Source organism: Blennius ocellaris (genome assembly GCF_963422515.1).
Source record: "Blennius ocellaris genome assembly, chromosome: 14".
NCBI lineage: Eukaryota > Metazoa > Chordata > Actinopteri > Blenniiformes > Blenniidae > Blennius > Blennius ocellaris.
The window spans coordinates 16872218-16898895 of NC_137663.1; the positions used below are offsets into that span (position 1 = coordinate 16872218).

A 26678-nucleotide genomic window follows, 5' to 3' on the forward strand; every position below is an offset into this window, starting at 1 on the left:
CTACCTCCTGAATGACAAAGTGCCAGTTGGTTCAAAGAGAACCTTTAGATAATCTCTATTTGAGCTTTCACACTGGGGAAGGTTGATATTATCATCTATTAACTACTAATTATATTTAGTTGATAGTCACTTAAGAGTAATGTTTAAGCCATGCCGCCCTATTTGCAAAAGGACTGGTACAGATGTTTAAATTTAGATAAAAATGCAATAATTTGTAAGTATACAAATTGTATTTATGGTAGATATCTGCTTGCACACATACAGCATATGAAAGTTGGAAATCTAAACATTTAAGTGTATCAAGCATACTTCAATAGATATTAAAAGAAGACACATTGATGTTGACTGGATATGACTACAACCCTGTGCTAACTTTTTTGATTCAGTGGTTCAACAGGTCAAACTTAAATGAACACAAACATTTTTTTTAACCTGGTTTAAGGACATTGGAGTACACAGAACAAACCCACACAGGATATTTTCAAAAAGAATTGAGAGTGCTAAAACCACTACGACCCCGTGCTTCCAAATTCAAATCAATTCTCGTGAAATGGCAAAAGTCTTGTCCTTTTAATATTTCATAGATTTATAACTTGCATCCTGTTTTAATATTCAGACTGTAAATTGTAAATAATGTCTGTAAGAGTTAAAGTGCAGTTTTTCCCCTCGAAGTCACATGTAATGACAATTCTAGATATATTAAAAGGTTTAGTAATGTCTATGCTTAGCCAAACTACATCAAACTTAGAGGTGGTAAAAATACTCATATGCATAATTGCAGTATATCCGTGTAAACGTGACTTTGTATGAAGTAAAAGCACAGATTCAACTTATTCATTTCAGTGAAAGCAAGAAGGTTTATCCTCTAATATGTAGTCAAGGATTTTTTTTTGTCTTTTGAAAGGAGCTAACCATTATTGTAAAACTATGCAAGTCTTGAAAAACCAGCTGAGTAATTGGTAATGATACAGATCAGAATTCAACTTGTCATTGTTTTGAGTCAAAAATATAGTCATCTGATGTATATTCCCTTTGAAACCTTTCAAAAACAGGAAGTTTTACAATTCAGTTATTGTTGTAACTTGCATTCACCCACAGTAAGGAGAGGAGGAGGAAGTGTAGATATTTGTGTTTCAATGTATTGAGTAAAATTCAAAAATATATAATAAACTAAGTACTAAGTGTGTGTGTGTGTGTGTGTGTGTGTGTGTGTGTGTGTGTGTGTCTGTGTGTGTGTGTGTGTGTGTGTGTGTGTGCGCGTGCGTGCGTGCGTGCGTGTGTTTATACAGCAAAAATGTACAGATACTAACTACTTCTGAATAGGATGATATTGAACATGCCCCACGTTAACACTGCAGCAAGTGTTAACATGGTTTATGATTTATAATTCATCATGCCTTTTTTGGTCAATTGTGTCTTCATTGGTTCAAAGAGAACCTTTAGATAATCGCTATTTGAGCTTTCACACTGGGGAAGGTTGATATTATTAGTAGATTGGAAGGATTGCAACAGAGGATATTCAACATGAGTCTGTCGAGTTCAAATTGAGGACATTCCGTGCTCTCCAGTTTAAACTTTGGGATCATGATGTTGCTGGTGAAAAATCAACATTTACATTGTGAACTTTACAAGTAGATGAGGAACACTCCTCCACAGTTTTCCCTGTTTAGTCTCTGAAAGAGACATGGTTTCAGCCCGGCCCCTCTGTAAAATATGTCTTTATGTGCCACGTTCAGCTTAATAGTTCGGCCTCTGAACTGGGAGACGGTAAATCACAAAACATAGTCCAGATACCGTCGCCATTTTAGGAAATTGTTGGCTCAGCTTCTACAACTCAGCAGTGCTTAAAAAAGCCCCACAAAACTATTTTGTGTCTCTGCAGAAACAAGGAGAAGCTCACTGGGTTTGACCAAATAGGTTTCATTCTCCATAAACCTTAGGCTCGTATTTTCAAACTTTCATCATATTCTCAATTTTCAGCTTTGTCATATGATGAAATAACTTTGTCAAGCACGACTGTGAGCTTACAGAGAACAGGTCTTGGCCAAGAAAAGCGAAGTCTACCCTTAAAGTATGAAAAGTTTCCTTTGAGAGCCACTCTAATTTTAAAGACTGACCTGGGTTCGTGCTGCATCTGTGGCAGGCTGTGCAAATTATTCCTGGCAGTCTCCCTCCTATATCCCCTGCAATGCAGAATATGTGACAAGCAAAGCATACGTATTGACGGGTTGTGTAAGAAGAGTGTCATCAGGCCCCTAAAAGCAAAGCAGCAGTGACTACACAACCAGAGGAAGCTGAAAATTCACTTGCATGCCTTCTGTGTCAAGTCTACTACAGTAATTAATTTGATGACAAATCAGTTGTATAATTAAAATGATTCATTGGAATTCATGAATAAATCCTATTCAAAGGTCTGCTTGTTCACTCCTGCCTCCGTTGGATCATTAAAGAATTATTCTCCATTAACCTTTTCCTGTTTACATTCCAATAGTGTGCCCGGTACAGCTCTTTTCTGTGTTACCGCAGCGAGACAAGATTAATGCTGCCCTTTCAAAATGTTCCAGGACACTCCTTCAGATCTTCAGCGAAAAACAGAAATATTTCTGCCATTTCCACGTCAGCATGTTCGGTAAAGAATAACCAGTCGAGCGAATACGCTAATACAACAAATGTCATTGAATATTTATAAAACATAAACGCTGGAGCACCTTGGATGCCTGCAATATTAATAGAAGATCATGGCAGCTCAAAGGGAAACGTATACATCTCCTGTTATGGTGAGCTGTGTGCTGGCCAAAGGGAAGAAAGTGCTGCTGCTACTGTATTTTTATTTGGCCTCCTACTTGCTTATTCATTTTTAAATTCGTTTCATTATTATTAATGACTTCTTCTTCATGAAATTGCAAAGCTGTTTATATGAAATTACCTTAGTTTTTACCTTCACAAACACACACAGTGTGAAAGTGATCCAATGTGACTGTAAATGCAATTAAGGGTAAAGAAAGATACACAACGGAGTTGAATGCAAAGCAGCCTGTCCTTTGGCCTCGTTTCTGTATTGGGAAATATGCACGCGGAGGATGCATTTCAATTGTGGTGCATGATTTTAAAAAGTGAGGGAGGTCATCAGGTGAAGTTGACTGCACACCTCTGTGTGTAAAGCAGCTTCAGCCATGTTGATAAATGTCAGGTGCTAGAGAAAACTAAAAGAGAATTTAGCAAGTTATTTGTCCTGAGGTTGTTGTTTTCCAACAATTTATCCACATTAATCTATATGTGTTTTGTAATTCGTCCGATGCAGCTTCGTGCTCACTCGGGTTCCTAAGTGGGTCCAAGAATAGTTTATCGGATGATCCCAAGAAGTTCCTTAAGCAGCTGATTAAAAATAAAAGTGACAGAGGTCATAGGGTGAACTCAGGCGTCACCTGTGCATGTAAAGCAGAGCACAGGGAGCTAGTGTCACAGATTGCCTTTTACCCCTGTACTGAAGTTGCCACTCCGGTAACAGTGCATGTGTAAAAGCCAGAGACAAGATCTAAACACTACTGCAGTGGTGGAATATAAGATAACCAAACATTTTCACTAAAATGTCTGGAAAAACAACAACACACATCCATGGGAATACACTAATTGATTAACTTGCAAGCATATAAAATGATACTTTTCATCAGTGATTTGCAGGTCATCATTCATCATTCAAGTAAACTGACAACAAAGCATTTAAATCTCAGACTGGCTCACAGATGATTAAATCTTTGATATTTTACCTAGACAAGAGTAATTTGGTATGGTGGATAAATTGGATACAAATTTTTCCCTGCAATACTGAATTACCCCCAGTCATGATTTCACTGACTAAAACTCCTAATAATTCATATTTATAATAGAAAACATGCACTGTATATGTCTGTCATGCACAATCAGCTTCCACATGTCTGTGTGCTCAATAACACATTTGAGCATGCATAAAACATGATCAGACCTTATGTGCAACAAAACTATGTATCAAGAAAAAAAAAAAAGATTGGGTAAACAAATATGTGACACTGGCATATTCACAAAGTAGCAACTTCATCTATGTAAACAGTTTGACAAATGTCTTCTGCTAATGAAAATTCAAACAAGATTCAACAAACCATTTGTCCCCACTGAAAATATTCTCTTCCAACAATTCAACTGCAGTTTCTAAATAGTTGGATGCAGTTTTGTACTCAGATTCCCAGGTTTTGTTCAGGAATAGTCCACTAGATGACTTAGGACATTGTAGCGAGAACGAACTTAAACTGCAATGCGTGATTAAATAAGTGACGGAGGACTGAGGCTGAGCTGAGATGCACAGCCGAGCGTGCACCGGAGCACCCCCACAGCGAGCTGGCAGATTCACAAAGCAGCAGATTTAGCCAAGGCGGCAGTTTGATAAATGCGATCGGCTAATGAAAATAAAAACAAGATTTAACAATCCATTTGTCCCAACTGCAATTATTCTGTTCCAACAGCAATTAAACTGCCTGTAAAGCCACCACTATACTGCTAAATGAGGGGGACAGTAATCGACGTAATGTACAAGTAGTTTATGGAATGCAGCTTTTTGCACAGTCGAGCACCAAGGTCAGTCCAGGTATAGTTTCTGCAAGATGTCCATAGTGTTTTTCCTTCTGTATGAAAGCGACCAAGGGTTCTGTATGACTTTTATTTATTCATATCTCTATGATTTAAAGATTGAAATGTGTTCCTCGGCCACCTGAACTTGTCCTGACCTGGAATTTCAATCTTGGTTACTGTCATAACTTGAAAGATGGGGCTGGTGTGATTAGTCTGACACTCACTTGACATTAAGAAAAATATTGAATAATGCAGCTCTTATCAGGTAGCAACTTCCAGCCTATGAAATTTGGTTTGGTTTTTTTTGCGCTGTAACTCACATAGACCATGTGTCAAATAGTCATCTTACATTTACTCCCAAATTCATCCATTCAAACATAACTACCATAACCCCATTACCTCCGAGTAATTTTTTGTTACTTTTTCATTGTAGTCAGTCTCACATTTTTTGATCTACATATATAGAAACAAGCTGAGAACAGCATAACGTGTATTCATTTTGATTCAAAGTGTGAATAATCTTTCTGTTCTTCCTTGTAGAGCCTTGATAGGAATGTTGTGGTGCGCAGCCATGCTCGGGTCTCCTCCCTCACCTTGAAAAATGTCCAGTTCACCTACGCCGGCCAGTATCTTTGCACTGCGAGTAACTCCATCGGCCAGGACACCGCGCCCATCTACCTGGAAGTCCGCTGTAAGTCACCAGACTTTTTCGTGCTTTATCAGTGCATCAGTTGTGAACTTTTGAATAAATGAGTTCACTTTTGTTGATCACCTAATACCGGCAATTTCATTTTTTATCACACACATATAATAAATAAGAATTCCTATGACAGAGGCATCCATCACAGGGCATCACACACATTCATTTCCACATCTATTTGTGGATGGATCATTAACCTGCACTGTTCTGTGCCTTTTTGAGACTGCCTGCCTCTCCTCTTCAACGTAGGTGTTAAAAATGAATGCCTACATACCTGAAGTATGGTATTCGTATATTATGTTTATTATGTGTTATACTTTGCTTACTCAAATTAATTTGCACTCCTTATGGGAGGCATACAGCACACTTTGAAAAGGTCAGGTAAAAGGTAAATATCAGGTAAATATATATGTATATACACACACACACACACACACACACACACACACACACACACACACACACACACACACACACACACACACACACACACACACACACAGGTTTCTTAACAATTTATATTCAAGCAGTAATTGTCTTTGTTTCCTAATAATGGGCTTTTTCCAGTACCTGAAGAGCCCTCTAACTTAAGCTGCTGAGTCTGCCTGCAGGCAGAGAAATCTATAGCATGAGCAAAAGAAGGAGCACGTATTCTTTAGTCAAGAAAAACGTGAGGATGGTGTCATTTATTTAAACCACAACCTGCCCTGTGGCTGCTTTGCACTCAGAATTTTTTCTCTCACTATCTCCAGCTTGTTACTTAGAGCTGTGATTGTTTAAACCTTGGGGGGTCCCTTCATCCTGCACTCCAACTGAGTCCCTGAGGGCAATATTTTCATTTCTCAGTATTATCGGGTTTTTTTTGCCCTAAATGAATACCATTATGAACAACCACCCTTATCCTATATTACAAATACTCATATTTTTATTATCCCAAATGCCTGTTTTACTGATTAATCTCTTTACAACAAAGAGCATTAAAAGCCCCCCCCCCCCATACAATAGAAATGCAACTAAGAGTTTTTCTTGGTGGAACCTGATTGATTTCTACCTGGAAGGTAGAAATCAAATTACTATGGTAGTGTATTCTAAAAGTGTTACTTTGAATGAGTGTCAAAGTAGGCAGAAGCAAACAACAAAAAAGCTTAGATGTCATATTAAATAATCAAAAAACAATAAACCATTAAAATTCTAAATGCACCAAAAAACATAACTTGGATAAATGCTATGTAATTTGCATCAATGTAGCCAAATTGATACAAAAATAAATACAACAAGTATAGCAAGGGATACTGCAGAGGAGCTCCCTGCTGAGTTCCAGTCAACCGACACCAAAAACCAAAACTCATTTCACATTGACAGGCTATAAGTGAACTTCGTCTTCAGATGGATGTGCTGTGGTTTTTTTCTCGTCAGATGGATGTAAGTCTGATTTTATGCTTGGGTGTAAGTAAAGTCAACAATTTCTGCCTGGTTGTCATGGATTTGTGTGAGTGGCATATCCCCAAGATCATATTTAGACCCCTAAAAAGAGATAGGACAGGACGTTTGTGACAGAAATGAAAAGCTCTGAAAGGCAATAGTTTTAATAAAATAAACAGGAGACACATTTTAACATTAATAACTTCTCAAGTGAAGATGGATGAGCGAGTTGTTGTGTTCTACTAAGTTTTGTGTTTGAAGCCAGTTTTTTATGTTATACAAAAAATAAAAGCAAAGTCATGATGTTTTTGTTTAGGGATTGCATGGTTGAACATACATATATTTGCTACAAATTCACTGTAAGTGTCTCATAAAGGTAATATGGGCTAAATATGTCTAATCAAATAAAGATTAGAGAATTCAAAACTCTTAATAGAGCATCAAAGCATTATGATGCTCCATGTCAGGACACTCTCCTCTGTTTCTGAAGTATATATGGTATATATGTTGAGAGAGCACAGTTTGCTGGGTCAATGGGGCCAGTGAGATTTGTTACCATGGAAACAAGGGTCTCCTTGCTATCATACCTTCAGGACCACAGTGGCTCTTTAGGCTCTAAATTACTCGTCTCTTCTTTTCAAAGCAGCTGTCTCTGAGCACTAGCTCTGATCTTACAGATTACTGTAAGATGTTTGCAGCAGAGATTCATTAGGTTCTGGAGCAGGCTCTGAAAAAAAAGGCCATCTTGGACATATGTGTTTTGACAGAACCACCAGAATGATCACTGTAATTGACTTTCACATGAAATGTCAAGGCTGAATTACACCAACCAGTCGTAACTTTATGACCACTGACGGGTGAACTGAGAAACGCTATTTCTCTTTCTCACGGAACCTTTTTGTGCGTGGGATGTGTTTGGCAGCAGGTGAACATTTTCTTCTCAAAGTTGATGTGTTAGAAGCAGAGAAATTGACGAGTGAAAGGATTTTAGTAAGTTTGACAAAACTTGTAATGGCTGGGTGACTGGGTCGGAGCACCCCCAGATCTGCAGCTCTCGTTGGGTTTTACCTATCCGGCAGTGCTGAGTATCTATAAAAAAAGTTATTTCAAGAAGGAAAGGCTGGTGAAAGGGTTACGAACAGCAAAAGCTGATGGATGTTTGGCCCAGGTAGTCTGATCCAACAGACAAGCTTGTGATCTATCTTAATTAATCCAAAAGTTGTCACGAGAGAGCACTGTGGGGTGGGGGTGGTGGTGGTGGTGTCAGGCTGAAGTCATGCAATAATTTGGCCAATGTTCTACTATTCATTTGTGGGTTCTGCTATTCATTTGGATATCGCTTTGACACTCCACCACCTACCTAAGCTCTGTTCCAGACCACCAGCCTTTCAGGCAAATGGTGCCCTGCCACAAAGAAGAAATGGTTAGTGAACGATTCAGGAAACACAGCTTGAGATTTGGCTGTCAAACTCGACAGATTGAACTTCTCCATTCAATCGAGCAACTTTGGGATCTTCTTGAAAAACAAGTCAAACCAACTGATGGAAGTGGAGTTCATGCTTTGATGGATCAGGGGTATTTAGCACTAATAGTGGGATTACTTAATGTTGTACATGTGGTCGTGGCGTGATGGCGGCAAATCAGTGTGGTCATTATAGTTTATTAGGGAGGTTATTTGTAATGGAGGCACTTGAGACACAAGGCACAACAACTCAGTATGTGTTCTTTCTGAGATTATGCTTTTGAAGAAATATGAAATTAAAAACACATGCTTCTAATGATTACATGCACATGAAAGCAGCTAAATCGTACTGAATTCAATTGTGCAATTTCTGCATCAATGTCACCTTGATTAAGAAAAACTAAATTTACAGCCAGTGAATTCCTAATTGGATTAATATGACCTGCTCTCAATGTGCTTGCAATTTGTTCAGAGATATAATCACATTGCAGCATTGATAGAGTTGTTTGAGGGCTTGCAGTTAGCTCGAATAATCATGGAATAATCAGGTAGCTGATTCACTGTTGCCAAGCAATTATCGATAAGAAAAGGTGCTTTGTCTTGAGCACGGCTCTCACTCCGTCCTCTCTATCACCACTCACCCGCTCACGCAATGAAAACGTTATCTGAGTGCGGAACTTGTTATCTGCCGCACAGCGTGATCCCATTAGCCAGGCTGAGTGTGGCTGCATTCGCAGCTGAAGGACCGACGGGAAAGTGTTAATATCTCTGACTCGTCAGTATCTGAAGTTTGTTTAGCATCGATATACAATGAAAAGCCTGAGCAGCATGCGGGTCACTTCTTTGACCCTCATCTTCAGTCTTGGGGACTGTTTTGTTAACAATCCTTTTTCTTTTATGTGCGTTTCTGCAAGTATTCAGCTGAATGAACAAAAGGATATATAGAAGACGGCTAATAGTCACTCAGTTCCTCCTGCAAATTGACCTCAATATGTTCTTTGCATCGTATTTTTGACAAGACGAGAATTCAATACTGACAAGTACCTATTTAGATTTGTTCTTGTGCCGGTAGCTTTCATATTTGTATTTGTTTCTCTCGAACCAGAACAGAGAAAAAGATGTTGTGCTGGTGTTTATTTCAGTTCGTGAGGTTATTCATCTAAATTTCAAGTAGCTGAAGTCATTAAAATGACATCAACATGTGCATCAGTTCAAGGTTTAGATTATTAGACAACATGAATTACTCAGGAGGGATCGGGAAGAAAATACCCGTCTTCTACTCTGATAGATGTTGATGGGTGCTTATTAGATGCTTTTTCTTCTCAAGCGATATCTAGTGTCCAACACTTGAATTTTCTTTATCAACACTCCAGATACAAGTTAGGTCCAAATTCATGGTTTTCAGCTATGCTGAATATATTGATTTGAATATGATTTGTTTCATATTATGTTGATTTTATTTATTATCTAATGTTTTTTGTTTCTTTTACTTTTCTGCGCACCACTGTCTCCATACCCTTTAATAAAACTGATATTCCTCTCTAAGCTTGTGTCCATTATATGCAGGAAATGAAGCTGTTGTTGTAATGACAGTTCTTTATATATTTATGTATGTGATGTGTGCGAGCGCCTCTGTTTGAGGCATCCTATTATTTTCAAATGATTTCACCAGGACAGTTCTTGGAGGCCACGGATAATCAAACAGGCAGGTCACAAACTCAGCGGTGAGTCAATGAGACCCCAAACCAGCATTGATAGAAAGCGTGCGAGTCTAATCAGGGCTGCAGGAGATGGAGCATCTATCGACTCACTCTTGTCCATCAATTCCAGTAGCAGCACACTGCAGAGCTTTCAAGGTTCCAGGGTCAGGAGCAAAAAACCCCAGCAATGTCAGAGGCCGCAGCGTATGGCAGCTCGCAGGAAGCGAGGCGCAATCCCCTGCATTCGGTATCCACTGCTCGGTGACGTGAGCCAGATATATTACAATGGAGGAAAGTGCTCATTACCTGCAACCTCAAAAGGAAAAATTAAAGCCTGGTGCAAAGTGTAAAGAGTTTGGCTGTAAAAAATCAATTGAATTCAGCAAGGAAGTCAAAGAGGCTTGTTAACTGAAGCTTACACCACATGACGTGTCTCTGCAGGTGCTACACAAAGAACAGTTCCAGTAAAAGCAGAAAGTAGCCCTCAAATTAATCTGCAGGAACTCTTATGTTGATTGACTTTATTTACAGTATTATTTTGTTATTTCTGCTGATTTGATGCTCTTGCTATTTTGTGATTGTTCTCCTCTTACATTTTACGTAATGGTATTCAGCCCTTTGAGAACTGGTTTAATAGCTGAGCGCATTCTCGATTGTCTGTATGAAAAAATTGTGTTTTTCCTTTTCTTTTAAAAGTGTACATTTTGATGTTTAAAACCTTAAAGACCGACTCAGATGGGCTGTAAAAAATTAAATGGTTCTCATAAAAAGACCTTACCTTGAACATATGCAACATAAACACAACCATCAAACTATAATACTTAGCATTTGTTTGCCAATCTGTTTTTATTCTAGTTTTCTCAGCATTGTCATTTACTTACAGAGTGCATTTGCAATGTTTTTGTTTTTTTTTTCAATACAAAAACTTCCGAGACAATATATCTCAGCCTTGAGCAGAGCTGCTGGATATGCCAGAGAGTGATGAGATATTTATACTCCACTATCCCTCTCCTACATGTGCCATATTTTATAGCCCATATCCTGGTGACTCATTTCTGAAAGTTTTCACAATAACAAACATACAGGTTTTTTTCTGATATAAGCACTGAAAAGTGTTTGACTTTTTTTTTCTTTTTTCTTTTTGACAGCGCTATAAATCGTGATACATTTTTTTACTCATGATAATTTGACTGTAGCTCTTGTCATCTGGCAGTTCGACTGCATCACCCTCCACCTAATGTTTCCAATCATTATTCCCTCATCAGATGCTCCAAAGATCCTGGGCGAAGTGACCGCATACACCTGGGAAGGAAACCCAGCCAACATCACGTGCGAGGTGGAGGCGCACCCCGGAGCCTCGCTGGTTTGGTTCAGAGACGGCCTCCAGCTGCCCACCGCAAACACCACCAACATGAAGATCTACAACATGCCAACCATCAGCTACCTGGAGGTGAGGAAGACAGAGGGATGTCATCTTTTAGATACGACCACATTTAGAATTATTCTTTTCCTGAGTTTCTCCCAGATTGTCTCCAAGTCGGGCTGCCGACCTCGTGCTGACCTGCAATTTACAGAACAATACATCAAAGCTATAAACTGACACACACTTCAACAATTAAAAACAATACAGAGTTTCCCATGTGTGCTTCGGATTGCAGGAAGTGTCTTATTATGGCTTTTTTTAATCCATATATCATACTAATTTTGACAACCTTGGAAAAGGCATTTGAGAAAAAACGAATTATTATTATAACATTATAACAAACTATTAAATGATCCATACATATAACAACAGCACATCAGCTAATGAAAGTAACATAGAATATTTTTGTATGTGTAGCACACAGTGAGTGCAGACAACCCGTGGCTGTTGAATCTAAAACTTACCCAGGACAAATCCACAGTACCAAATATATTCTTGAAAAGATTTACGCAGGGGACTGTTTGCAAGCTGAGGATATAAATTCAAAGGTTATTACAGGTACATTTAAAAAAAAAAAAAGACAAAAGGAGTCCTATGCTGGCTAGGGACTGTGACATGAACACTGGAGAAATAAATCAAATCCAACATTAACATGTTTCCAGTAACATTAGAAAGGAACATGAGTGTTAAGGAGTATCTCACCACTGATTGGCTCTGGAACATCTACACATTTGCATAGCAGTGACATTTTCAATAAACCGGCTGTGTCACCATGAATCAAAAGCTAAATGATGTGAAAACATTAACTTTTTTTTTTTTTTTTTTTTTTTTTTTTTATTTTTTTTTTTTTTATTATTTTTAAATACTTTACAGTCATTCCAATTTGCTGTTATAGAGAAAATAGAAAAGCCCAACATATCCACATGAGCAAGCAGGTGTGTTTGCGACTGTGGAAAGGAAAAACTCCCTCAACAAGGAGAAACCTTTGCAGAAACCAGACTCAGAGGTGGCGGCATTCTGCGGACCGGTTGGGGTGAGAGGATAGAGGAGAGGAGAGGAGAGGAGAGGAGAGACAGAGAAAGGCTTGGTGAAACAAAATAAATACAAAAAATACAAAATACAAAATACATACAATACCCTTGTTAGTGCTACATACAATTGTTTTTTTTTTTTTTTTTTGATAATACATTAACCACAGTGATCTAAATATTTTCCAACTGCCATGAGATTAAGACCAGCCTGAGCAACAACAGAGCAAAAGACCTAAATAATGACAACAATTATAACAAAAGCAAAAAGCAAAAGGACATAGAACAAAAATAAATAAATAAATAAATAAAACAAACAAACAAACACAACAACAACAAAAGCAGACAACAACTTGGTTTTGATAATTAACAGAACAATCTCGTCAATGAGGAGTGGGAGTGTGTGTGTGTGTGTGTGTGTGTGTGTGTGTGTGTGTGTGTGTGTGTGTGTGTGTGTGTGTGTGTGTGTGTGTGTGTGTGTGTGTGTGTGTGTGTGTGTGTGGTTTGTCCTCTGGATGTGAATGAAACTGTTGTGGGGGGGCCGCAGCACCACCCCGGAGCCCAAGGCCACCAGGGCCGGACGCTGCCACTCCGGCACCCAGCGACCCACCGGATCCAGGGAGGCCCCGACAGCCCCCCCCGGAGAGCCACGCCCCAACCCGGAAGGCACCAGACGGAGCGCGGAGAGAGAACCCCCCCCAGGCCAGAGGGGCCCACAGGAGAAGGATAAAGGGCGCAGAGCCCCGGGCCCCGACCGAGCCGCCAAGCCGGGACCGGCCAGCGCAGCGCCCCCAGGCCACGCGGGCAGGGAGCCCCCCCGGCCCCGACAGCGGAGCCCGCCGCACCCCCGGGGGCCATCCCCCCACCACCCCCCCAACCCCCGGCGGGACAGAGAAGGCCCCAGCCGCCGAGCCCCAGACCAGCCCCCCCCCCAGACCAGGAAGAGCGAAGGCCCAGCCAGGCCCGGCCGGAGGACAGCCACCCCCCCCCCCACCCCATCACCTAATCCCAGCCCACCCACACACTCACACCCAAGCATACGCATACACACACACAGACATACATACACACCCACACAGATACACACACCAAGCATACACATACACACACAGACATACATATCTACATATATACAGACATACGTACATACATTTATATGGTTGGGAGGGGGGTGCCCCCCACTCCCCAGGCCGCCAGCCAGGCCCCCACCAGGCCACTACGGGATCTCGTCCTCCACCAGTCCAACTGTGAATAGGGAGGGAGGACCACTGCCCAGCCCCCCCGGAGGTGCCACGCCCGAGCTAGCGTGCCCCCCGCACTCCAGCCGCACCCGCCCCGGAACACGGCGGGACCACAGTGAAAACATTAACTAATATCTATTCAAATTGCTTTCCAGGTTTATTTAGTGGAGGCATTTTAGGTGCGTCTGCAATGTCTACTCACATGGTGTAATGTTTCTGTTTCTCTTGGCTCTGTTTGCTATTTCAGATTACCCCCGATTCTCAAAATGACTTTGGGAGCTACAACTGCACAGCCACCAATGTGATGGGCACTGAATCAAAGGAGTTTCTTCTCATCTCAGCAGGTTTGTAAACCAAACCTCAAGCACTTTGCTTGTATGAAAATTGTTTTTTTTCACCTTCAATTCAGAGCAATAAAAACTGAGTCCCCAACAGAGTCAAATTATGTGACAGCACTTTTCATTCACCTGGTCTGTAATGCATAATGCTGTAAATTTCCAAAATGAAGAAGCTCCTCGACCTTTACTACCCTATTTCAATCTTTCCATAAGACTGAGTTTGGTAGTTCGACTCCCCAATATGAACCCAACCACCCAGAACCAAATGGTTTAGCAGCTCAGCAATAAAAACCCAAGAAAAGGGCCCATCAAAAGATCAATAAACCTTTAGGCTCAATTTTCATGGCAACCAGAAACCATTTTGGGGCGCAAGCATGTGTGAAATATGAAATCCTACATTTGAGTATTGAAGAAGCTCCTGACAGTAAAGTCACTAATGTCGGTAAACATTAGAGTGCAGTGAAGGTTAGATATGCATGTCGTGTTTTCTGTTTTTTTTTTGGTTTTTTGTATTTTGTTTTTGGACGTCACGTTTTCAATTAATGGTAATTTCTTTATGCTTGGACTCTGCTCTGGGTAACTACATGCAAAACTTCTACCTCTTCCTCTAAATATGCCTACCTACTTATTTAATTACCTACTTACTTACTGAACTATATGCCTAGGTACTTCCTTATTTACATACTTACTTGACTACCTACCTACCCACTTAACTATCTGCCTGCATAAGTACTTCATTAACTACCTGCCTTCTACTTACGTACCTACCCACCCAAGTACTTCCTTACCCTTTTCTTTACCTGTATTTTTCTTAATGACTTCCAAGTTGTAATAGTTGTTCTTTTTTCAAATCTGATATCATTATAAAGCCTCTTTTGGTAAGTGTGTATGGAGATTGCGCCCACAACAAATTTAAAAAATCTGCTGTGCTAATCAGCTTACCTACTGTATATGTTAAATTCACACTAACAGAAAGAGCCATCATGCTTTTGTTTGAGTTTCAAAGGCAGCACGGAATATAAATAAATACTACGATAAATAGAGCACAGAACCCTGAGGCACTCCTTGACATAGGCAAGACATAGCAAAGCAATAAAAAGGAAAAAAAGTAATCACAGTGGATCTGCTCTTTAAGTGTAATTTTCTCTGTGCTGCGTTTGGTTTTTGTTAGCTTCATTTGCGATGCAAATTGCTTTGGGACCATTAAAAGTGGTGGGTCACTCAGGACCTTGTCTAAATGCAGTGTGGTCAAATTAATTGTGGCAATACCCTGCACTGCCATTGCACACATATCCTGTAGGGTCTTTGAAGTGTTTTTTTTTTTTTTTCTTTCTCATTTGCTCCCTAACTTATTAGTATGCTGAACTGGCTTCTCCCAAGCAGAGTTGGCGCGAAAAAGAAAAGTGTAAAAGTGTATTCACACCTTATTTCCTCCAAAGTTATATAAAAGAGAAAGGTTAACATGCAGTATGAAATTAATTACATTTTTAATGACACACGCAATGTGCAAATGAGGTAGATTTATCACTGAAATGTCAGGATCATTCTTTGTGTTGTTTCTGTATGCATGTTGCTCGTGGCTCCAGGAAGTTTGCAGACGCACACAAATGGGGTGATAATTACTTTCATTCTTTTCCTTTGAGCAGTGATAAAAATATCCAGTGCTGCTCCGCAAGTAGCAGCAGTAAACCTGACGTCATTGCTTGTGTTTCATCAGTGCTAAATTTATGAAGCCTCATGAGTGACCTCTTGAGGTCGGCACAGTTATTGCAACAAGACTGAATGCACAACAGGGGTTTGGGTCATTTTTTGCATCCGTAACTGGTCCAGTCTGGCCAACAGGACGATCCAGAGCATGGGTGGATACAAGCATGCACATGCAGAAGTCGTGGCGCCAGAGAAGTTTGAAAAGAAAAAAGCACTTTGATAAAATGGTTTCTGGAATACAGTTATATTTTCTCTGGAATTTTATGTTATTTATTCCATTAAATGTGAACATATGTGTTCTTTGCACTGAAATAGTAGTTTTAAGTATGCTCTCATTTTAGTAGTCCAACTAAATTTGGCAGAGCCAGTCATCTCTCAATCAGAAGGTTGCAGGTTCAAGCCTCCATATGTCAGTGTCCTTGAGCAAGACAGAATAATAATAATAATAATAATAATAATAATACATTTTATTTGTACTGAACTCCAAACTGCTCCCAGTGGAAGGACTATGCCACATCCATTGATGTGTTTGTGTGTGACTTACTTTGTAAAGTTATTCGGGGTCTGTTAAATCACTGGTAAGATGATATATGGAGGAAATTAATTCACCATGACATCAAACTGGGCTGTTTTTGGCCCCTGGACTAAATGATTTTGACACTCCTGGGCTACAATGATTAATTTTCAGTTCATTAACTCTGCTGAAATCCAAATACAAAGTTGTGACAGCTAATAAGAGTCAATTATAAAAGTCTGATCTTCAGGGGAACATGATTTTTAGTTAGTGTTACATCCGACGTGTTGTCTCTCTGGTGTGTACAAACATTTGTTTGAAAGAAACATGAGAGACAAAAAATAAGGTTTCTCATGTAGGAAAGTGTGATTATACTGTATTCCATTATTTCATCAGTGATTAAGTAAAGACATAAAAATATTGGACCGACATTTAATTAACGGCCAAAATGCCCACCGGGCACTGCTTCTCACCATTACATCGTTCTCTTTGGAGATTCTGCACAGCATTGTAGTGGCTACAGCAGAATTTTAATTTATTCGAGAGTGCTCTATTTGTGTCCAATAATCATGAATCAAAGTGCATCCCAGGCATGAGATAAAACTGTCAGTGGAAACTCATTTAGGTATGTCCAACAGATATTTGGTAATTTTGTGACCGCATGCTTTGGGGCTCCTCTGGCGCCTCTAAATGTACTTCTCTCCCTGCCAAAACACATTTAAAAAAAAGTTTGGGAAGGCAGACACATAAACTCTGAAAAGACAGTGGATTCATTCTCACCTTATTTCAGACACATAGCCTGAACTTCAGAAGCTTTTTACACAGTGGCCAGCGCCATACTGTATTACTTTTCACTGTGGTAGTGCCTTCAATAAAACAAGAAAAGGATCCAAACACAGACAAATGTCAAAACTAAGCAATCTTTAATCTTAGACAAAATGGGAAAGTCAAAATTTTTGAGGCGGGAATTCCAAGTTCAACATCAGAGTTGGGGTTTTTGAAATGGCTTTATTGAAGGTGTGATACAACTATAATGTTTGTGTTTTTATAACACTTACAAGCTCTTTTAATGACTTCAATGAGTTGTGCTTAGAACAGCTTCCCTTAAAGCGCCCATATTGTTTTCTGTCTTGTAATATTGTACAGAACTAAAATGCTATGACTAAGTTTTAAGAGGGAGAAAATTACTGAGACCAAGAGTAGGGAATTCTCTAGAAATATGACAAGTTAAACATTTACCATAGAGAGCTAAGAATTATTAAATCTCAAAGCAATACCAGACCTGAACACAGGGAATTATCTTCTCACAAATACTCTGAAAGTTTTCAGTTCTGTATTTCATTGGTTACCTTGTAAATGGTTGAACACATTGTCGACTGCAATCCGGATGGTAATAAATATATAGCGTGTGGGTGCATGCATGTAAACCTATGAATCTCACGAAAAGTTGGCAGGCATGGCAAACGCACAGAAATAAACACAAGGGTGTTGATTGAAGTGATTTAGTAGTTTGCATTCATCTGCTCACGCGAGCTTGCACAAACACCTCATGGCAGCACCCTGCTTAATTTCACAACATTGATTAAATAAATAAGGCCTAATTAATGAAATAATTTCTGCTGAAGATGTCACATTGGTGAAGGTAAATGCAATTTTTCTGTGCTTTAATATGAAGTCACAAAGAGAAATTAGCAACTTCCATTACATAAAGCCATAACTATACAGGACTTTTAATTGTAAAACTGATTTTATAAACTCCTCTGAATTATTTTAAACAATTACTGCAGCCTGTTTATCACATTATTTACCTTATCTTCTTTTTTTTGGGGGGGTGGGGATATTGCCTACCATTGCAGATGTGCCATCGTCGCCACAAATCCTACAAGTGGAGCCTTTCTCGAGCACAGCGGTTGTGGAGTTTGAAGAGCCAGACTCCATGGGTGGGGTGCCCATCATCAAGTACATCGTGGAATGGCGTTTGCTGGACAAGGAGTGGCTTGGCAGGGAGTACGATGCCGAGGATGGTGAGCAACTCGCCTCTCTCTCCACCAGATTTCACTGTATGCTGCATATGACATTCATAAAAAATATAATCATGGACTTTTTCGGCATTATTTATTCTGTCGCTGGCAGCAGATTGTTAAATTGTGACTTGGATTTGTGCAGGACATGATTCAGTGTTGAATTAGTCTCTAAATCTCTGAGCCACCACCACTTACCTACTTTTCCCCCTGAAAGCCTGAAAACATGTACTTGTAATCAAACTCGGAGGATGTCATGGATACTATTTACAATCATTTTTATGATTTGTGCAATAATAGTATCAGCTGTAGCTTAACTTAGACCATTTTAGTTCAATCTTTACATTTGAAAATGTTCCATAAAGAAACACACAATAAAAATACATTTCAAATTTGATAACTTCCATTATTTTTGTAGTATTAGTAGTGGAAAATATTTCATAATCTTAAATATTCAAAAATCAAAACCCTGTAAAAATTCTTCCGTTTTTCACATATTGAATTTTTAATTCAGACATAAATATTGACCATGTACATATTTATAATACTACTATCATGACATGTATATGTCATTTAGTTATATCATTCTAACATATGCAATGCATACACAGTGTATGTAGCATATACACAATATACTTTGTAACTTACACACATAAATATTGCAGTCTTTATTTAGCATTATAATATACTGTAAATGTTAGTCCTCAGCATCCAAATTGTGCAGAAGGGTCCATGGATATTTAATAATAGTTCAAAATCAAATTTAAGGTTAATTAAATAGTGACTTTGCAAAGAGAAAGTGTGTGTGAACAATGTAAAATGACTTCATATTGCAACATTTTCAATATATTTAAATATTATCCTGCAAAAATATCTTCAAAAAGAAGTTTTGATTCATGCAAAAGCTAACAATAAAAACTTTTCATACATCATTTAAGTATCTATATTTTAGGCGACTGCAGAAAACAGTCCTGCTGGCACCAGCCACTAATCCAAACATCACAGTAGCTCATATCAGAGAGAGAGGTGGAACACACTGCAGGCTCAGTGACAGTCAGCACAGACACTGACAGACCCCAGATAATATCCGCATCCAACTAAGGGTTTGTGGCTCCTACAAATATGGATGGTTTCCATCCCGCTTGCCTCATGGGACACATCAGTCAGCGGCTGACTGACTCGACTGTCAGCTCCGAGCCCAAGAGTCGCCTGTCAGGCATGTGTACACACCAAAGAAAACACATGGACTCCCACACTGGCTGCACATGTTACCAAAATATCCCATTCAGCAACACCAGAAACATAGATTTTGTTTTGTTTTGTTTTGTTTGTTTTTTTGTTTAGTTTTTTTTTTTTTTTTTGGGGGGGGGGGTATTTTCCTCCACTTTTTATTGCCTATTACATAACTATGAATATTTGTTACATAATTGTGTAAATGCCCAGCTGTTACTTGGCTGAATTGTGTCAATAAAATGACGATTTGGTCTGAAACAGTACTGTGAACGAGAGCTGCCATCGCGTGTTTCTAAACAGTACTGCCAAATATGGCTGATCGCACAAATTTTTGATTAAAAAAATAAAAGTACTGATAAGCAGGAACTCTGGGGAAAAACAAATCAATAAATACATATGAGTTATCAAGATAAAATACAATAATAATCATCTGGTGAAGCAAATTAAAGCACAGAATTTCATAGATAACAAAAGAAATTTCATAAAAGCCCTGAATTAGAAATGGATTATTAAAAGATAATCATAAGCAACAATTAACAAATTGCCAGTGAATTCATTGCTCATTTCTTTTATCGCACAAGTTGAGCAGTTGCAGAGCTGAGGTCACTGTTAGTGTTAGCTTTATTTGAAGCAGTTGTCCTGATAGTTACCTTTTCTCAAAACGTCTGCTTATGAGAGGAGTCACGCCTCATTAATCCGGAACTAAATCGGCCAAATGTAATAAGACCGATTGAAGGTGACATTTAAATTTGCCTTTAAACACAAAACCAGTGCTTATCCACCAAAAATGCTCGTTTACCTTTTAAAACACCATTGATAATTCATGAATCAGTTTTCTTCCGTCGACAGCTCAGCTTAAGTGTCCCAGAAACACTACAATTATAAAACTTGGTCCATATTAGCAAGCCAAGCCTACCTGAAGAATCTACTTTTTCAACTCGTTCCTGTTTATTTGCTTTAAATGGTGAAGTAATTCCACTTTTTGAAGTGGTAACTGTAATAACTAATCCGAATCTTGGCTAAAATGGCACGTTAGTAATGTGTAATGTGTCAGTATACTCACTTTACATCAGCACCACAACGCATTCAGCGTAATGTTTGATTTGTTTCCATCGTAATGTTGCAAAAATACCCATTAAGGCTCAAAGAACCCAATAACACAGTTTGGGGTTTATGTATTATTAAGTGTGTCCAAACCCATACTTAACACTTCAGTGCCATTAAACTTATTTTACTGTCTTAATATATAAAAAATAGTTTTAGACAGTCAGTTTAGGAATGATTCCCCTGTGTGACACACAGTGATTAATAATAATCTTCAGTTTGTAATCTTTTTAAAATGTTTTTTTTTTTTTTTTTTCTTTCAATAAAGCTTTTCAGAAGTAGTGGCAGCCAACATGCAAAAAAACCCACTAAAAAACACAAATTACTTTGGGTAATCTACAAATTTCATCCCAACATGAATGGTGGCAGCAGTTTTATGTTGGTGCTAAAAGCCCAGTTTTTGAATTCCCCTGGCCTGACGCCTTTCAGCGATATTCATGCAGCCTCCCCGAGAAGTCACTTATGTCCGCTTCATTCTGAATCTCCTCATTCAGACCGTAATCTGAGTGGTAAATGGAGTCTCTGCAATGGAAATATGTTTTTTTTCTGGCTGTTTTTCACAGCCCAAACTTGTTCTCATCCATGAAATTATAGGTCTTTTGTATTTCACGGTCACATACTAACCAAGTGACTTTTTGTGACAAAAGTCAAGAAGTAGAAGAAACCGGTAGGAACATGACGGGTCATATAAATCCACTTCACTTGTGAAACATTGCAATCAAAGGTCAAACTAACAAGGTTTCCTATTAGCTCCGTTTCAGTAATACACTTCAAAGCTTTTGTGTTGAAACGGATCTTTAATTCAGCTGATTTAGCTGCAGCTATGTAACAAGAAACCACAAAGCCCTCCTGCAATTACAATTTCTCTGCTTTTTTGCGATTTACACATCAGAGTGCTAGCCTGCTTTGCCCGAATGCTCACCGTTAAATGAAAATAATAGCACCTCTATTAGCTAAATTGTGGCTGCTGTTTTAATGCAACCTTGCTGCCATTGGTAATCGAGTCCCTGTGTAAAAATCCCATTAGGAAGGTCCTCCAGTTTACCTGCAGAAGCCCGTATCGTGGTTAAAAACATGCAGGATAACCATAAACAGATCAAACTATACTATGCATGCTGTAGCCTTTGTTTTGCAGTTTGCTGTGTACAGTGCAAACCACGGCAGGCGTATTGGTGCTCACTCATTCATTATAACCGGGTTATGAAAGAAGCCAGCTCTCTAAATAATCCATTTAAATAATTCCTTTTTTTTTTTCATTCAGTTAGATGAGATTGGTAGATGTAATATAAAGGAGATGTGCAACAGGAAGAGCTACATGGTGTACTCTACAGTGTGCGCTGCAAGGGATGAATGTGAAAGGAGTCAGACGGCAGCCTGAAGAAGCAGACACAGAAACAAACAAAAGCAAGAGCAGAACATACAATCACAGAAGGAAAAGCAGAGCTAATCGAAGCCAAGATGAGGTTTTATCCACATGTGATCAGTATCTTATAGTGTGTTCTCGTTTCTATTGTGATGGAGGACTCTTTGTGAAAGCATTTTTTTTTTTTTCTGAAAGATCGCATATAAAATTCAATGCTTCTTTTACTTCCAGGACAAATGCAAACAGATCACCTGGTGAACTTCTCAGATTATAAAATGCTGCTCTGAAAGATGAATGTCACATTTCCTGTACTCTAAAGAAATATCCACCTCTGTCATTAGCGCAGGATGACAGGATCTCGTAAAAAAGGATCAGGAATAAAAAAAAATTGGAGAAAATTGATATTATATATGTAATGATCTAGTCCCAGCAAAATAAAATGCAGACCCATAATGAATGTTGACAAGCTAGCACGGGGAGAACATGAAAACTTTATGTAGGACTGGACTTAAATAAGAGATTGCATTTTAAAAACATTGATTTCAATATCATCAATCAGTTTGCAGCGGATTCTATTGCCCCCTTTAGTATAATAGACAAAAAACTGTCGCCCACTGAGAGGGCATCTTCCTCCCATTCCTGCCAGGAAATTGCACTCGCAAAGCAATATTTATCCATTTTGCACATTTAATGTGTAAAGAAATCCAAAAGCAACTTTGAGTTGAAGCGGTCTGATATAAGCCATCCTTGCCTCTCCCAGCAGACATGACCAGCATCACCATCGTGGGCCTGAAGCCGGAATCCACCTATGAGGTCAAGATGTCCGCCATCAACGGCAAAGGCAAAGGCGAGAGCAGCCTGTCGACCGTTTTCAAGACCGAGCCAGTCCGTAAGTGCCCCTCTCGCTTTTTTATTTTCTGTATCACTCCGATGAGTAAATGCTCCTGTGACCCCGCTGCTTTTGAACCTAATGCCGCTGCTCACTCTGCCGCTCGCCGCTGTGTAACTCAGTCCAGACGCTTTCTCCTGCCCCTCCTCCTCCAGCCCCGCCACAGTCCTTTCACCACCCCATTCAGGCCAGAGGGAACAATAACCGCCACTTCATAATCCAACCTCCTTAATAGTGTTAACTATCCCAAGTATTACCTGTGCAACCTTCATCACCTCGCAGTATTATGCTCCTTTTCTTTTAATGTTCGATGGGTGAAAGGCAAGCTTCTAACTTACCCCCATTTTACAGTCTTAACTCCTCTCGGTCCACCACTCGGGTGATTTGATGAAAGCTTTCTGGAGAGCACTTGCACATTCCCAAAACTGATTTATACATCAGTGCAAAGAAATGTGGTTTTCTGTATTGGTAGTTCAGTGACGGTGGGCATTTTTTAATGCAGCAGCCACAGGTGAGGTTCGAAAGAAGGAGGAAACGGTTCAGTTTCAAAGCCAGCCAGGTGAGGAGAGCTTTGACCGCGTTCCATTGATTGTCAACGGCAATGTGTTGCATGTGCGAGAGAGACTTGGTGTCCGCTCCATTCAAGTTCTTCTCTGCGAATTAATGCGATGTCATATCACAGCTGTGTTGAACATATGGCAGCGTCTGCACAGCGGGGAGCAGCTGTGCGACACCTGTCATCGCTAATCAGAGTACGTCATTCTGACATAAAGGCTGACTTTGAGTTATTTATGTGCAATAACAATGTCAGACAGTAAGTTCTCACTGAAGTATAAATTTGATGTACAGAAAGTGAGATGCTGTAGGATTTCACTTCCAGCAGCTCTGTGGCCATATGTAGCTTTTTAGCCTCTCTGTAGTGGTTTCCTGCAGCTTTTGCAAGATTTGATGTAAATTAAGTGAAGTTTTACTATATGGTTTAAGGTTAAATATTATGTTTTACCATATTCAAGCTTTATTGACTTCTAATGTACCTACATTTTGCGTAAAAACTAGATAATTCAAGTTTGCTGTAGCAGTCCCTGTGAAAGAAAGCATTATAAAACTATTAGAATATTAATTAACGTCCTATGTTGTCCTTATTAAAAAAAGCATACAAACATATCAGAAAAAGAGTGAAAGGTTTAAAAGAAAAAATATATTTGCATAGAAAATATGACTATATATGGAAACATATTTTACAAAAATATATTTGCAGAGAAAATATGACTATATATGGTAAACATATTTTAAATTTTTTCATGTTTGCTCGGTTTTATATCTTCAGTTAAATCCACAATTTAACAACACAGTGGAACATATTTATTATTCATGGCCTTTTATCAGGCTAACATTTGCATTTGTTCTTGTCCGTTCAAAGTTAAGGAATGTTTCTGATTCAATCTTTAAATTGGAGCGACTAGAGAAAAAGGACCTGGAAATGGTGATACAGTATTTCAGCCAACTGACTTAGCCTTTAAAATAATGACAATAATAATGTATACACTGAGACAACAGATGAGCAAATCTTTTCCCCCAAATTAATGAAAGAGAGAGAATATTTTGATTTACTATAAAACAGATTTAATTAAATGTAAATGCTGTTTTGTTTAAATGTGACTGACTTCAATTGTTTTGGGGTTAGCACAGTAAGAGTGTCATTCAGGCAGACTCAATTACTTCAATTACTCATGAATCCTAGCTTATTTATACTTTTTTTGTCTGTAAAGAAATGCATACATGGCAACAAAAACATACCATAAGAGATACTCACAAAATTATCAGCATTTCCAAAATGTTGTTCTTTAATTTAAATTGTTGTATATGTTGACTACTTTATGTAAATGTCCAGAATATGTCTTAAATTGATTTTGAAGTTTGGCTATAGCTTCATTGTATTAGGTTGAAGGGAGGCAAAAGTGGATCTTTTAGTGGTAAATTTTGCAGATCCCTGATCTGAAAAGTGTTCAATTTGATGCCAAATAACTGTACCTTGTACCGTCAGGAAAATTCTCCCGATTTTCCGGGTAAACCTCTCCCTGAGTCGTCTCCTTTATTCCATCTGCCGTGAGCTAATTTAGCGAGGCTGCAATCAGAAAGCAGCAGACCTATTTCTCAGTCAGCATTTCGAATCAGGGTCATGAATAAATCTTTGTTTTAGTTTGTTCCAGCCTCCATGTCACGCTTCCATCTGTGCTTCATCACCCCACTGCTTCTGTAGAAAAAAAAAAGAAAGAAAGAAAAAAAAAAACCTTCCTCAGCATCCTCCTTATTTGTCCCCTCGAACCGAAGAGAGATGTTTTTGTCCTACTTAGAGATGCTCCGGCTTTACAAAGTCTCTCTCATGTGTTTCTGTAGCTCGCTGATCTAAAATGTATAACATTGAGACTGAGCTCAAGTGTCACTTAATGTAAAATTGACACAAATTAAATGCAATTTGGCACGATTGAATCCATTTTCAATATGTGGTTTGTGTAACAGAACGATTCTTTTTAGAAAAAATATTGATGTACCTAAAAACCCTTCTGCGTCTGTGTTAATATCAGAAAAGACAGTAGCATTGCATTTTACGAGTTTGAGTATTCAGCTGTATACACAACAGCAGGGTGACGGTGGGTTAATGATGTGTTGGGACATAGTTGCCCCCTTTCATTGATCATATTTCTCATTTCATTGTCTTTGTTTCTTCTCTTTGTGTTGTTTTTTTTTTTCCCCCATCCTGGTTTTTCATCTGTTCTGTATTCCATTGGACTTCTCAGGCTATTCTTTCACAAGTAAGTTTCTTTCCTCCCTGTCTTGTGTACTTGATTTCCTCTTATATTTCCTCATTGTACTTTAGTTTGTTTTGGGTTTTGGGTTTTTGTTTTGTTTTTTTTGCTTTCACCGCACCCACCGCAATGTTAGAACATGATCCTCTTGTTCTCGTGATGTCGTAGAGAAATCTAAACAATGTCTACTTCACCTGAAGGGTTTTGCTGAAGTGTCTTCATTCTTTACCTTTTCAAATAATTTGACAGCACACAGTCCATTTCTTCACTTATGTTTCGTTTATGAATATATATACCTGTTACAGTTGCATAAGCCTCATTGCTTCTGAGGCTGTTTCTTCTCTTTTGTACCTTGTGCACTGCCGCAGCTCTGCCAATGATCATAAATTATAAACTATAGCGCAAAACTTTAAAGAACACACACCAACCTCAGGCAGTAGGGAATACAGTGTGGCTATATGATGAACAATGAGGGAGATTATTTCCCCTACTAAATATTAAAACCAGCTGCACAAAAACATGGAATTATCAAGTTTTCGTTTCACCAGCTCCCCAGAAATCCTTTGGAGTCCCATTTGTGTATCACTTGGTTATTGTATTTTATATTGTAATTGGCTATAAGAACTATAAAACCCAGAAGCCTGCATATAGAGTCCTCATTTCCATGGACTTTCAGGAGGGAACAACAATAGCGTTTCTTTGCTTATTCAAGCTCGGAAAGAAAAAAGGACTTTATACATTACCCTTAAAAAATTGGGTGACCCTGAATCTCGCTGCATTCCAGCTTAAGAAAACACAAATAGACCAAACGCGGGCGAACTAAGAAAACATCTTCAATAATTCACCATCTTTAGCCCATGTGCAGCATTTAGAAGTGATGCTGCAAAGTGAGAACACACTGAATCACACTTAAAATGCAGAAAACACACCAAGAAACACTGCAAGTATTACAGATTTTGACAGTGACGAACACGCTTGAAACAAATAGCAAAAAATGTTATATGTCTGAGATAGCATAGCAGATATCTATATTTATACAACTTCTTCAGAGATTACCACACTGAAATTCAAAAAGATCTTTTAATTTTTGCTTGTTTGCTTGTTTCGCTCAAACTTTACATAAT

General features: G+C 38.9%; 1 protein-coding gene across 1 annotated transcript in view; it reads left to right on the forward strand.

Moving 5' to 3' along the window:
• ncam1a (neural cell adhesion molecule 1a) overlaps window positions 1-26678 on the forward strand; it is a 286659-nt gene that overhangs the window by 223516 nt on the left and 36465 nt on the right. Inside the window, exons 9-13 of the mRNA XM_080508922.1 lie at window positions 5143-5293; window positions 11152-11336; window positions 13826-13922; window positions 17994-18161; window positions 22622-22747. Coding sequence (XP_080365048.1) covers window positions 5143-5293; window positions 11152-11336; window positions 13826-13922; window positions 17994-18161; window positions 22622-22747 — 727 coding nt within the window. The remainder of the gene's footprint in view (window positions 1-5142; window positions 5294-11151; window positions 11337-13825; window positions 13923-17993; window positions 18162-22621; window positions 22748-26678) is intronic.